General features: G+C 42.4%; 1 protein-coding gene across 1 annotated transcript in view; it reads left to right on the top strand.

Moving 5' to 3' along the window:
- T265_14845 (hypothetical protein) overlaps positions 1–15,400 on the top strand; it is a gene marked incomplete at both ends in the record, with an annotated part of 21,927 nt that overhangs the window by 5,570 nt on the left and 957 nt on the right. The window contains 5 exons of the mRNA XM_009175522.1: positions 3,848–4,010; positions 6,708–6,811; positions 9,140–9,214; positions 12,389–12,493; positions 13,802–13,892. Coding sequence (XP_009173786.1) covers positions 3,848–4,010; positions 6,708–6,811; positions 9,140–9,214; positions 12,389–12,493; positions 13,802–13,892 — 538 coding nt within the window. The remainder of the gene's footprint in view (positions 1–3,847; positions 4,011–6,707; positions 6,812–9,139; positions 9,215–12,388; positions 12,494–13,801; positions 13,893–15,400) is intronic.

Raw genomic sequence — 15,400 nt, forward strand, 5'->3', positions numbered from 1 at the left:
CTGAAGACGTCTCAGGTCTGCTGCTCGAATAGGCCAAGCCTCACAGCCATACAACAAAACAGCCCGTAATGTAGCTTGATACACACGTCCATTCAGATTCAGGGATGATTCATTCTGAAGCCATAGGTGTCTCAAGTTGGCAAACGCGGCCTGAGCCGAGTGGTAGAGCAGGGGAAAATGTTGAAGCTGGACGATTATTGTTCGTTTAGATCACAACGGATGGGATGTTTGTCATTGAATTCGGCAAGCAGAACGGTTCATTTGATTGTCAAAAACATCATATTCATTACAAAAATCGGGCTAGACAGCAAGCACTTACTTTGTGACTTATTGCTTAGGAACAAGGCGGTGTCACCCAAAGTATGTATCGTGGTCCCAGCAACAATGAAATTTCCTGCATTCTTGAAACTTTTGCTTCAGCAGTCCCCATTAGATCAGTTGTTCAAGGTCCATTAATATAGGTGTATCTGATATGACCTGCAAACAGTTCGGAACAGACAGCGAATCCATACAGGAATCTTTAATTTAGAATGTCCACAAACATGCTTTCAATAAAACACTGCCTTGCGCTTAAATCAGCATTTTTGTTCGTGAATTTAAAACCACCTAGGATATATCTACAAAAAAAGCGTTCAGCTGTAGCACCCTTCCGGTGCCTAGCTGCCATGCCACCCGAAGGAAGCACGAGGGCTGGGATACTGCCAGGTTGCCCAAGCATAGACAGGGAAGTCGAGTGGCGGAGGTCGGGTTCGAACCACGAAACTTCCGGTCAGTAAATTCGCGCTCTAACCACTTGGTCCATCTCGCCCCCTATTCCTACAAAACCATCCACGGAACCGCAAACCACTTTCGTTTTCTTTGTTACGCTATTAAAAACACAAGACCATTTTGAATGTCTTCCTGGAAGGTCCCATTTAGGAAAGAGAATTCCCATGAGTAATGTTTTTTTCAATTACCTATGACGATCACTTAAAAAATACTTGGAACCGATTGGGTAGTCATCGTTTTTTCAAAAAAATTGGTGACAATCGGTGGATTTATTGCTGGGGAACGTTTCGCTTTTGACACAAAAGCTTCGTCAGGCCAAGTGACTAGGTTCCGAGGTTGATCGAGATTTAAGGCGGAAGGAGAACCAATCAGATAAGTCAAGCTAAATCTCTGTTGGGTGTCGGCCGAGGGATTTTAGTGTGTTAGAGTGGTTGAACAAGAGTTGGGTCGGTGGGGAAACCTACATGTGTTTGGGTCCAGCCTAGGGTCTAGTTCTTCTGGTTCGGTTCATTTGATGGTTCCTCTTGAACTTCGTTTGAACCTTCTGTTAGTCTGTGTGGGTGAGCTAGTGCTAAGAAAGTTGTGTAGGAGGGATGCTGTGACCTTTGGTCGGTTGGGGTTTCCACCCCTACCCCCCGGTTTTTTCTAATGATCCTAAGTGGATTGACAACCACACCGTCACGTGTCAACTCGGCTTATCTAAAACAGCTTTCTATACGCTCGCTAGCTCCACACCATCGATTCTATTCACGCTGTGATGCTTAGTAATTTCCACCGCCTCGGCTATCAGCCGCTGTGGTGTGAATCGCAGTCCCCGTCTTAAGACTTCCACATTCTCCAGATCTATTCCATGTCCTGTGTCTAAGGTATGTACCGCCATCGCTGAGTCTTTGACCAGCGTTTGGTATTCTTCTGCATTCCTTGTTGGTTTGGTAATCCTTCTTTTATGCTCACCGATTCTGTTGTGCAATTCCCTGACAGTTTTTCCTAGCGCAATAGTTGGAGTTAATTTTGTACACACAGTCCCTAGTCCTTTCAACCGGCAGGGGATCTTTCAATTGCACCAAAACTGAGCGTATCGTTTTTCCCTTCTGGGCAGCTACTCGAATGCTGGCTAAGTTCAGCAATATTCGAATAATCTCCGATGTTCCTACTTTATATGGAATGACTGCTGTACCAATCCATTCCATACTGGGTCTAGGTACCGGAACCAATATCTTTCTTAGTTGACGCCTAATCAGACTCACTGGTATCCTCTTTCTTGAAGTCTGTTGGCAATCTCGATTTGGGCTGCCGTTCTGTCGATCTCTTCTGTGCACACTGCTCTAACTCGACGAAGCATCGATGAGACAATACTGGCGTACAGGGACTTTGGGTGTGTTGATTTAGCTGATAGGTTCTCCTTCCGCCTGAAATCTTGACCAACCTCGGAACCTAGTCACTTGGCCTGACGACACAAGTCAAAAGCGAAACGTTGCCCAGCAATAAATCTACCGATTGTCACCAAACTTTTTTTGAAAAACGATACCTATGACGATACTTCACCGATGCTGACTACTCTTTTAGTAACTTATGACGTATTAATTATCAGGTCAGATGTTACCGAAAACAGATACTTAATTCTTCCGTATGGTGACGTTTACTTCGGGTATAATGTCATTTTCACCTGTGTTGCGTTTATTTATTTCGGTTGGGGTTAGGTGATGAAACTTTGCTTGTTTCTCATGCTTCTGGGTGTTTTTTCATCCTGCATCCAAGGCGCTAGTCAGTTTATTCAACACATAACCGTCCAATGTGCACTAAAGTTCAAGCAAATAAGAAACAAAACAATTGGTGAAAACTGTGTAGAACGCGCTTCGGCTTGCTCGTAACGCATACAAAATACCTATGTGTTTCGGATGAAATGAACGCCTTTGCTTAGCTTTAGAAAATTAAAACAGTGTTTGTGTACTCTTTTTGTACTCTTTTCATCAATGGTCCTTCCATATTTCGAATTGGTGTGTCTCTGAATCTCAAGGGATATGCACATCAAGCTATAGTGCGGGCTGTTTTCCTGTATGGCTGTGAGAATTGGCCTGTTTGAGTAGCGAAAATGAAAAGTCTTCAAGTGTTTGAAAATCGTTGTCTCCGAACCATAGCTCGTGTGGGTGGATGTCGGCGTATCTGCAACGAGACAATTAGAAAGCGAGGTTTTGGTTATGCAACGGGTACGACCATTGAAGAAAGTGTCCAGCACCAGAAGCTGCGTTGGTTGGGACATGTACTGCATATGCCAAACCATCGTTTGTCGAAGAGAGTGCTGTTTTCCATACCCAACCCAGAATGGCGTAAACAGATAGGCAGTCAACCCTTGACTTGGAAGAGGAGTATGAAGGAGATCACGAAACGCTTGGGTGCTGTCGGTGCTACTCGCCTTCCAGGATGGGGACCGCTTGATCCTCACTGTGCCTGTTTGGAGACATTAAAAGTTATGACTGCCAACCGAGGTCAGTGGCGTTCTTGTTGTCAGTTTCTGTCCAGATTGCCTGACTGAATGTCTGGAGGTATAGGCACCTCGGAATGTCTATGTTAAGCTGGCACTAAGTCCCTCCCACATCCACCTTTATCATTTTTTCACAATAAGGCTTTCAAATAAGTCATGGTTGTACGGCAGTGAAGCATCCGTGTTTAACACTGATGTCATGCTGTCGGTGATAATGATGATGATGATGATTATCACTCGACTGTGCACAGTGTCTCCATTCTGGAATCCAGATTACAGGACAAGCGTTACCGTGCAAATGACCTTATTTTATGCAAAAGCAAACTTATTCAAGTGTTTATTCCCCCTTTGGTTGCTGGTGAATCTAAGAATTAAAATTCCCGTTTTCATGGTTGGTTCGACCAACGTGCTAGAGAAATCCTTTAATCAAACTAGAAAGCAACCTAAGAGGATGTTCGTTCCCCAAATAAGAGACTCCAGATGCTACTGACTTTATATAGTCATACAAACTTGAGATACTTTGATAAGTCGTGATTTATTCTGAAGCACTTCGCAATGAAAACGCTTCATGATATCTCTGCGGTTACCTGATGCTAGATATTCGGCCTGATCCTGATTGTTGTCGGGGTGATAGTCGCATGGGGAACTCATCTCATCGTGAAAATCTTTGACGGAACTGCCCAAATATATATGCAGGCTATTGGACAGGAAAAAGCGCACATCGTTCAACTAGCGATCCGGCAGTTTGGACCCATCGCACGTGAGTTGAAACACCCGTTTGGTTGGTTTTTTTCAATCACAGATTTTGATTTGCTTGCTTATATCTTCCGACGCTTTGTTTTCAACAAATTTTAGAGCACAATGTTAACAAAGAACGGTGTTTTCAGTTCTGGCTAGCTATCTTGTAGTGGTGTTCAGTTGAGTTTTTCTTACTTAATGATAAACTAGTCCAGCTATTTTCCGACTCTAAGAAATATATGCGCTCGGCGTCGTGCGTGACAACCTGAACATTATAAAATTTACGGTTTTCCTCATTCCTCTTGCTCTGCTGGATGATATGAGCCAGTCTGCCTACGGGTCACGGTCAAAAGCATCCCCTCCAAGAGAGTTATTTCGAAATTGGGCCAACTTACGCGGTGCTAATATCTATTGAAAGGATTTTAAACCTTGTGAGTCTCATACCAATGACACAGCTCGTCGTTATATAAACCATATGGAAATAGCGGAGAGAGATCACACCGTTTGATGATTGAAGCAAGCAAAATTTGGTTGCACTTGGCCACATGCCTTTCACTGAACAAATTTATGCCCCATAATCCCAGTTCATTGAGGGAAATTCGTCCATGATTTCGTTCACATGTCCCCTTCAGGAGGTTAACGCTTTGTAAATCCTGGGTTCTGTCTTGTAGTGATCCACTTTGAGACACCCTCGACTCACTCACGCCGAAAAATCGCTTTTGTCTGACGTTTCATCATCAAGCATAGTCTAAAAAGCAACCTTTCTTATCATATCACTTCAGTTGATAAAATTTCGGGTTTTTTAAGCTACATTGATTGAACAACGAGGAAGCTTTCAACACGCATGCCTGAACACCTAACGTTCTCGTGGCGAATGCATACGTGACACAGTGCAAATAGGTCTGCTGTATCCAATGTTCTCGACACTGAACACACGGTCGACGTTTTAACTAAAGTGTGACTTACAAGTCAAGATGCCCGACTTAAACCCTTACAACCGCAGCTTAAACTTTGTGCATGAGAACGCATTACGAAAACACTGAGTTTCACGTGGCCAAAAAATTTGGTCTTGCGAGACACTCACCTGGAACACAACTTAATCTCCCGTATGCGATATTTCACTCGTTGTTTTCAAGTGGCTTGCCGAACGCACACTAGTAATATCGGCATTAACATTTCATTGCCGACTATAGTTTTTATGCAGCTTTTCGATCAATTCTGTCCGTTTTATGTACTAGAACGTGACATCACCTTCATTCGATCACGGATATATTTCAGACAACTGCAATGATGCCATCACCTAATTTATCTTTATTAGTCCGAGTAACATTTAACTCTCTTGACCTTCGTCAGCTGATCATTTTCTTTTTGATGTATTTGACTTCAGGAAAATTATGATTTCTAATCATCGCAGTTTAGCCGACAAATCAACTTTGAATGCTTGTTTCTGCTTCTGTGCTGTCCGTCAGGACAAGTCTCAGCTAATTTATTATCATAAAGATGTTTGTGGAGATTTCGTCCTGTAAGTTAGGTCAACCTTCGCTGGGAAGCCGAGAAGCAGTGTACAGCTTATCTATCCTTATGGGGAAACCTCAGAAAGGCACATCTAACAAAACTTCGGGGATTCCTGAACTCACACTTAGACAGGATATAGCGTTGCATGTTAACCACACTGCCCATCAGTCGCTGAACATTTAAGTGTTCAAACTACTGGCCGGGAGGTCACGGGTTCGAGACACTCTGAAATTTCGTGAGATGTGCACCGCTGATGATTCCCAATAAGGAGAAAACAGCTGTACACTGTTTCTCGGCTCTTCAAACACTTTGACTTCACTTACAGGAGGAAACCTCCACAAATAAGACAAACTCTCCACACTACCAACAATCAAGATATTTGTTCACAACGGTATCCACTGTATCCAGAACGGGGACAATACACAGGGGTTTTGATTCTTTATGTCATTCAATAAGAACCGCAAACGGGAACATTTATTCCGGTCCTACCTGTGAGACCACCAGAGGCTTTTCAGGAGAATCGAAATACGCCATAAGGATCCTTTAGTCTTTAAACTTCCAGGACGTAGTTTTGCGGTTGCTGATGTTTGAAAACCCCACACGTGCTTGATAGTCATTAGTGTACGAATAAAAACCTCAAGCTGCATTCCAGAACTAAACTGTGCCTAACGGGCAGATTTTTACCTATTGGTATCAATTTGACATAATTTGACGTTGCTTTTGCAACGTGCTACTTACCTATTGATAGTAGTTTGAAAATCTTTAGCTTGAAACACATTCAAGGGCTCTACGCAGGAGAAAATACGAAAACAATCAGATTGTCATTGGCGGTTCAAATTTCTCTGGAATACAGTGAATGAGACCTTAATTTTTATTTACGCACCGGGATCCGCCGGTTTCCTAGCAGCGAAGCAGTTAGCTGAATATCTGTGTGGCACCACCCACATTCCACAACATCAAGTTGGCCGGCCCAACCAGACAGATAATTCCACGAACTCACACAGGGGGAAAACTGCTCAGTTACTCAATATCATCATTTCACCGCCTGAACTTGCTTTCGAAATACGGATGTTACGCAATCCTTTGGTTAGTCATATACCAACCACATTGTAACGCAAAATACATTATATCGTTGGTGATTTACCCACGGAGGCAGCACAATTCCGAACTTTTTGACTTTCTATCTACTCATCAAATCCTTTAGGACCAATCGGCTTGTTGGTGTTCTTCCTGGGTCTGATAGTTCTTGGAATCGCCATATTCGGCTGCGTCGGAGCTACGTGCAACAACAAATTATGTCTAAAGATCGTGAGTACTACTTCATTTCCTTGTTTCTGTTGGTGTTTTTCTAATCGCCCACACTTATCTGCTTTTGAGCAGTTCCGTTAGGAACATCTGAATGTTATTTATAGGTTTCACTTCAAACAGAGATGCTTGACTTCCAGCACTGACGAAGAGTTGCGCGTGTTTGATGGATAAATTGGATCAGTAGTGCTGATGCACACTAGACAGTTTTTGGAAAAAGTTCACTCCACCTCGGTAGATCGGCTCTTTACACACCACATATTATGCTGGTCAGCATATGCACTTGTATTCAAGGTGACTATCTACTTAATGATGCTCCCTTTGCTCAGTCGTTTATCGAATAGAGACGATTTGAGGGTGATCAGTTCATGGCGTTGGAACGCAGCACGAATTCTCTTAATGGTCACCTGAATAGCGTTGCTGAATGCACCTAAAAAAGGATTGTATGGAGCTAGCACCAAGTCCACTCCCCGTCCACCCGTATTCTTTTCTTCATAATTAGTTTTTCAGCTGAATCATGGTTGTACGGTAACAAAGCTTTCATAGTGAATACGTCCGTTTTTATCCGAATGGGGACCCCCTTTAAGAACAACCCAATGGTTGGAAACGGTGGTGTATAAGGTCTTCACACAACAACTTCCACGGCAGCGTCAAACCTTTCGCATTAAATGGAGTGAAATAAAATAATATCGATTTCTTTCGGTAAAAGAAGTTGATTATATCAGTCGTAGTAGTGCTCAGTTCCAAAAAAAGGAACTCACAGTGAATGTACTAACCACAGAGGTTTTAGTTTGACGCCTGTTGTGACAAGGCGTCTGGCGTCACCGAGTCTTCGTCCTCTTGCTGTGGCACATGAAGCCTTGACTCCTGATAATCAAACAGTATTGCTACCGGGTAGAGGCTGCGTTGGCCACGTCGTCACACTCCGTCAGGTGTTGGAGCAGGGTGGCCACATGTACAGACGACCCACAATCTTGGTATTCATTGATTTCGTGGGTGCGTTTGATTCTGTCGGTCGATCAGTGCTGCTCTGGGGATGCTCCAGAAGTTCGTAAACATAATCCGATTCCTATATTCACATACTTCTGGGCGGTTAAGAGTGTATGGTGAGATCTTCAAAAGTTTCCCTACAAACAGTGGGGTCAGAAAATGAGGCCTAATCTTTTCATTCTTGTTCACCTTCGTCATTGATGAGGCGAACTCTGGACGGTCTTCAAACCCGCAGTGTTCGAACTGTTGCTGGTGAGAGCCTTGTCAATCTGGAGCACGCATATGACTTCGCCCTAATCTTTGAAGACCAAAGTGAAGTGAATAAACAAACCACCAACCTACCATCCTTTGGCATGCGCTTGGCACTTTCAAGGTGAAAAGTCATGCTTCAGAATGTGCAGTCTCAGAAATTATCCCTTAAAATTCAAGGAGAACCACTGGAGATTGTGAGAAACTTTACATAACTTGGTAGTTGTGTTAGCTCTGGCGGAAGTGTGTGTGATGAAGTTAATACAAGAATCTCAAAACATAGAATTACGTCTGCTAATTTGAGTCACTTGTGGCGTCAAAAAGGCAACTCACTAGATCTTAAGGGTCGTGTGCACCAGGCTACAGTCCTGGTTGTGTTGTTGTATGGGTGCGAGACATGGCCTCTGCTGACAGATGATGTGAGGCGTCTTCAGGCTTTTCTTACCACCGATTCCTCAGAAGCGTGAGTGGTTGTGGATGACATCATCGTGTTGGGAACGAAGTAATTAGAAAACCGGCATTCGGTTTTGCTGCAGGTACTTCAGTCCGAAAAAAATCCGGCACCACCGACTACGATGACTCGGTCATGTGCTACGCAGGCCGAAACGCCGTTTGCCGAGATGAGTGTTGTTCTCCGTGCCTCTTTTAGGATGGCGTAAACCGCGATGTGGAGAACGTGTGGGTTGGCAGGAAGGCATGAAAAAGATCAAACAGAGTTTGGGTGTTGCACGCCTTCCAGGATGGGGTCCATGTGACCCCGTCCGTGCTTGGCTGTCAGTATCCAGCTTCTCTGACTCAGCTGTTGGAAGTATAGGTATCTCAACTATTTAAGTTAACACTGAGTCAGCACTAGGCCAGCATCAGTGTCAACACTGATGTTACTGTTTTTGATTCTGATGATGATCAATATTTAGGCTAGTTATCTTCTGAAATATCGTTTTCGCCAACATTCTGTTGTGATCGAATCTCAATTATCCCGTAAACCGACTTTCATCACCATAATAAAGTAACTTATGCTTTCCATTTGCACCCTTTCTCTGGATGGAAGTATTGTCCAGTTTTCTTTTTTCCCCACTTTTTACCCTCCTCTAGTACGTCATCATACTATCAGTAATCGTGTTGTTCCACATCGTGCTACTCATCGTCCACTTTTCGTATCCGACTCTGGTAAGCAAAAAAATTATTGGCCAATACCTTTGGGAAATTTGTACGATGCACCCGGAAATGGAACAGAGTGAACCGTTTTTGGGTGTTGTTTTGTGCCACTTCACAAAAAGTGTGTATTACTATGCCAAGGTGAAACTCTTTACTGCACAATAGTTTTCGTGTGGTCTGATATGATTCAGGAAGATCCCAATTCAATCTCATCGAGGTACATATGGAATATAATGGGATATCAAATACTATGATATGCTATAATATTGTGGAAAAGTGTAGCGAAACGTTGCATGTGTGATGGAAGATCCTGCGGTTTACTAAAGTGAAAAAATAAGATGGTACAGAATGGGATAATTTGGAATCATATAAAACTCTAGTGTGTACAGTAAATCACGGTAGGTGCTGGCCTAGACTGTACAGTCGAACGGCCCAGCTCAACGAACAAGCCAACGGCCACATCACATCACACAACTTTGCATACTGTAGGACGAGACTGTATAAGGGATTATTATCTATCAAACAAAAATATACCCTGTCTAGGCTTGGGCAACCTGACAGTATCCCAGCCCTCGTGCAACCTCCGAGTGGCATGGCAGTTAGACACCGAAAGGGTGTGGCAGCTGAACGATTATTAAACAAAAATATAATACCTCAGGGCACGGTACAGCACCGCAGTCTATGGCATGGTGCAATACGCCAGGTATAGAATGGTGTATAAGACAGTTCTGTCTGCTAAAATAGCCCTTGCTTGTGGCATAGTAAAGTGTAGTATGGTGTTTTTAAATATAGTGCCGTCTAGCTTAGCACGGCTGAACCTGTGTCTCGGAATCCCATTGTAACAATTGCGTCCACTCCCTTCCATGAGATCTGTAAGCTGCCAAATGTAATCGAACTAGATGTTCTTCTCGTTAGATAAAAATAACCGTGTTTATTTATTGCAATAAGCACTGTCCTTCTGATATTTAGGCCGCCACTTAGTCAAATCTGGTGAACAATAAAGAGTTGCAGTAAGTGGAACTCCTACTACCTGAACGTGGACCATAGAGGGTGGAAACATTCAGATATAACTCACGTCATCATGTGACTCGCACTGATGATCGAGAGAACATCAATGACCGTCTGTTCGTGTAATGGTGTTGGTTATGCAAATGTTCAAATGAGCAGATTGAGCGGCTTGAGAATGTGTCTGATAAGCTGGTGGTACCCAAATAATTTTTCAGGTGTAACTGCCATAATTTTTGGATAAATAGATATCTGCGATCTAAACGTGTAAGTTATGATTATGTAGCAAAACACCAAGCAAATTTGTCCACGGACTGAAGGTTGCTCTTCCAAATAGATATTTGTTCAGCCTATCGGTCCTTTATATTAGTTGATGCCTTACAAAACGTAAAAGGACTTGCACATGTTGGTTCTGACAAGCCTTTCCATTTGAATCACTTTTGAACACATCCTTACTAGAAAACCTATCGGAATTGTTTTTTTCTGTTATTTATATGCCTAGAATCCTTACGAAAGGCCAAAAGACAGAATATTGCATTATCATTAGCAGGAATCCTTATATTTGTGGAAAAGTCAACAATCGGTTGGCTCGTGAGATACATAAGTTGTCAACCGTTGCGTGAACCATGCATAGTATTCCAATGAAACGGGAAGTGTGGAGGGAAAAAAAACCCCGACCTCCCGTTTACCAGAGGGACATTTTATTGATTTTCCTACCGAGGTCACGTGCAGTGTTTCATACGTATGCAGCGGAAAATCAGACCTCATTCGTCATGCCTCCGCTGGTTGGATCAACAGATTATGCCAGCCAGTGCCATTAGGTTTAATTTTCATAATGGTCGTGATGCAGAAATCTTTCAGTAACCCAAACAAGTTTGTCAACTATTGCATCGCTAGTTGGTGTATCTTGCTGCTTGATGGTGCAACTCTGTATCGGTCCCTTGGCTTCCTGCCCCACCCACTATGGTATATCAAAAGGCACGGTAGCTCTACGCAGCACTTTATGGAGACAAAGTAAAATTATTACAACGGGGTAGTCACAGAGTGTTCCACAAGGTCGTGCTAGAAGCACCGTGAGGGGCGAGAAGCGCCAGTCAAGGATGCTCGGCCCGGATTGGCGGACATTCGGACCAATCAGGGAATACCTTCGTTTGGTACGTATCCTGCGCGGGACACATCCGTCCAAATAATGTAATGTTCGGTTATTATGGACCCCTCACCTTCGGACAGATTGCCACTTACAGCAAACACCAAAACTACTAAAGTCATTATATAGCGTGAGTGAAGTTGCCTGAGAGAAGTCAGTCCGTTTTAATCACAGAAAGCTGAAATTTTATCGATTGTTTGTGAACCGCCACGAACTTGTTTGCCATGCATCGACATAACTGAAAGAGCAAATTTTTGCAAGATTTTGAATGCTACAATAAAAACGCATTTTGGCTTCACACGCTTGTCAGTTCCATCTGCCAGCTAACTTGTTTGCTTCCAAAGAGCGGTGAACGTATTACTCCTTTCGGAAACTTACGAACTAATTTATATTAACCCGCAGACGGGTAACATTTTTGATAGATCATTAGAAATCGTAACAGTGACTCAGTAGAACCATATTGTGTGGATAAGGACAGTTCACCAAAACATAAGTATTTTCACAAAGCCAGATGTTAGACAAGAATAAAATGAAGTCGAAATTTGTCATATATTTATGTCGTTGTTTTTAAAAAAACAGAACCGTTATCATTAGGACAGACAAAATTTAATTAACCAGTGAAGTTTTCTGGTGACCAATCTGGTTAGATACCATCTTATCTCACCAGGGTACCTGAGGCAGTGCTCATTATTCTGGTAGATAAACCGAATTCCGCTTCTGAGTTTTGGACTTATCGCTTTTGTTACTCTTACATAAAATTAACTGCACTTCCCAAAAAGGATGCTGGTTGCTACAAACTAATTTTTGCGGATAAACCATATCGTAGTTGCCAATTTCCACTGTTTTATTTTTTATCCGAACGTCCATACTTGCAGAAGGCTGCTTCCGATGGAATCTCACGGTTAAGTTCAATTGTGACTAACAGAAGGCACTCTTTTTTGAGGGTTTTCCACTTAGATATGTCACTATTTTCAAGGGCTCCAATCTGATACACAAACTCAATTTATCACACACATTTATGTTTCATTTTTCAGGTTATGTCGCCAGTTAGAAGCGTATTAGAAAGATACGTGAAAGAATATAAATCGATTGAGAGTGGTGATGCTACGAGTGTATTCCTGTCAATGCTGATGAGCTCAGTGAGTCACGTGTTTAGCTGTCATTACTATATGGTGAGTGAGTGAACCAGTCGTTCGCGACAACGAGTTAGTTATGACCACTAATATGGACAGAATTCAACCGGCTTTGTTCGTCTGCTGAGCACTCCACTCCGCTATCCCACACATTTTCTTCAGTAACTGATTTGATTTATCATATTTCCAGTTTTCTGGCGGAAAACCTGGGGCCAGGGACTGCAGCACCATTCTTGTCGGCCATCAGACAGTGCTTTCATTTCTGAAGGATTTAGCGTTTGTGAGATTCGTCCAGTTGAGCTGCAGCCAAGGATAATTGATATTTTATGGTGTCCTTACTGGACAAATGGCGACTATGATGGAAGTCATAGGCAATACCTTCCTGTAAAGCTTTTGATTATTCGAGCAGAAGTTACCAGGTATTTGTTGGAGAACTAATTTCACTTACACTATTGTTGAGCTTTGTTAACGGCGGTCAAGTGATGAAGCTTCTCTCGGGCACATCTGAATAGATGAGCCCTAAGAGGAGATCATGTACAGCGACCCTGAAAAGTCAATCGCTGTTGATGACTTTTGAAACCTGCTCTCGCTTCGTATGTGTTTTGGCAATTGATAAATACTTGAATGTTCTGGGATCAGTTACAAACGTTGATCGCTTGCTAACCGTAGCCGGGAGTATGCAGTAAAAATCTGCGGTTGAGTTTCAGAAATAAGAGTTATGACGTTATTTTGCAATAATGATGGGTGCGTCAGTACGGGAAATACTAACGTATTTCCAACCAAACGAATAGAACTTCATCAAAGGTATACTGCGCAAGGGCCATGACACCGTTTGATTATATATATACCTTATATATATATATATATACCTTATATATACATATATACATACATACATATATATATCTTATATATATCTTATAAGTATAATAGTATTAACATTTGCGCTTAAGCCTTAGTAGAAAAGTTGGCATGTCATCCACAATAAAACAGATAAGTCTGGATAACTAACACCCTGTTTCACAAGTAATATTCTAACTGGAATCTAAGTCTATAGTTGACTATGCTTAATCAAGTAGGAAGTTTGAGAACATAGTATGCAAGCAGACTTGACCAATGATGTCACGTTAAATGCCAAAAACTACGTACAGGAAAATGTTCTTCATCCTTATTTTCGTTCCCTGGTCCACTTGAATTTCCGGACCAACGAATCATTGAAAAGCAAATAAACGTGCACAAGTTCACGTTCTAACTGAGTAACTGTGTAAGTAGTATGAACAACCAGTACCTGTCGTTTTTCCTCTCAAACCTCAGTTGCACTGCTGTGGCGTGAACGGAAAGGAAGATTTCAAGAAGGCAACACAAATGTCCAAAACGGATGAGTTTATGGGAGTCAAAGTGGAACGTGAGTGGTGCTTTCCTAAGTTTAAATCGGAATGCATATAAGTTTCCCCCTATGTGTCATTTGCAAATGACAACCATGTTGTCTAGGTGCTCATTAAGATCAATTCATTATCAATATGTTATTGCCTACGTACGTTAAACTCTGGTTGGATGGATACACGAGGATTATGTCTGAATGATGAGCCCAGACAAGTATGAAATTGGATAGCGGCCTTACATAAAGCTCCTTGTTCCCTTACTTCCTGGTTCTACATGTTTCAAATTCACTTTTCTCCTAATTGGTCCTTCAAACTGATTAACGAGATTTATTAGTAGTTTAGTTTTCAGAAGCTGTTAATATGTGCGCTAGCTGAATTTTTCGGTTCCTGATTTTACCGGATGCCGACTAATGCGATCAAGCTAGTGAACCATATTGGGGCTACTTGAGGTTTGATCATTGACCAGGGGTTGTAAAAAAATGTGTCTCCAGCACCTGTTTTTGCGGACCTTTGTGTTAATTTTTGAGATTGATATTATCCGCTTAGGTTGTTCACGTTGGTCCAAGGTAGCAGACCCAAGTCGGCTGGTTTACTCAGTCCCTCCCAATCTATGCTCGGTGACTTCTCTCACGAACTTATTGTTGCCACGTTTGTGAGCAAATGTGTAATAAAGGAAGAAAATTAAAGCTCAACATCACAGATGTTTGAATCTGAGGCCCGACAGAAGATAGGATATCTGGTCACAGATCTTAATGATGACTGAAAGGTTCCGTCATTGGACAAAGGAGAGCAAACTGACGAGCCAGATAAACGAGTTCATTCCCATTTGGCCCGTTTCTAAAGCACGCCGTAACAACGAGAAAACGGTGGACAACTCATGACTTTCGGATGCTCTCTACCGGGGCATTATGGACTGCCAAAATCATAGAAACATGGGGTTCTCCTTCGATAGAAACGGGTTATATCCAGATTTGTGCAACATTTATTGCCAACGTGATTGGGTAACATCCTGAATTCTGTTGTTCAGGCAAATGTCCCCAGAACCAGGAAATTCATCATTGACGTCCTAGGATACTCCCTTTGGTTACTCAACCCGAGCGCTTTCCTGGTTAATCGAGTGATAGACGGCTCACTGTTTAACTTTTCCGGAAATCTGCTCGAATCATCACGTGTTATTGGCTTCAGCTTAGACACATAAAAAGGCACTTGGGTATACCTTCCCGCCTCATCTAAAGAATGTAAAGTTTTGTGTATGGCAGGGCTACTACCGTTGGAAATTCGCTAATTGCTGAAGTATCTGGATCAAAAGAACATGTTATATTACAATCACTCTTGAGGCAAACACAAACCATACGCAAACTAGAGAAATATCAACCTTTCTAGAAGATTGCACACTGGAAGTAAGGGCGGTAATTTTTGAGAGCGTTTGTTCATTCGTCCCGATGGTTAGCCGCTAAAGCGAGGACTCAAAACCATTTTCTTTTTCAACAAATAGCTGTTAACCATTAAATCATCGGTATAGAATCAGACA

Source organism: Opisthorchis viverrini (genome assembly GCF_000715545.1).
Source record: "Opisthorchis viverrini unplaced genomic scaffold opera_v5_281, whole genome shotgun sequence".
In the NCBI taxonomy this organism is placed as follows: Eukaryota; Metazoa; Platyhelminthes; class Trematoda; order Opisthorchiida; family Opisthorchiidae; genus Opisthorchis; species Opisthorchis viverrini.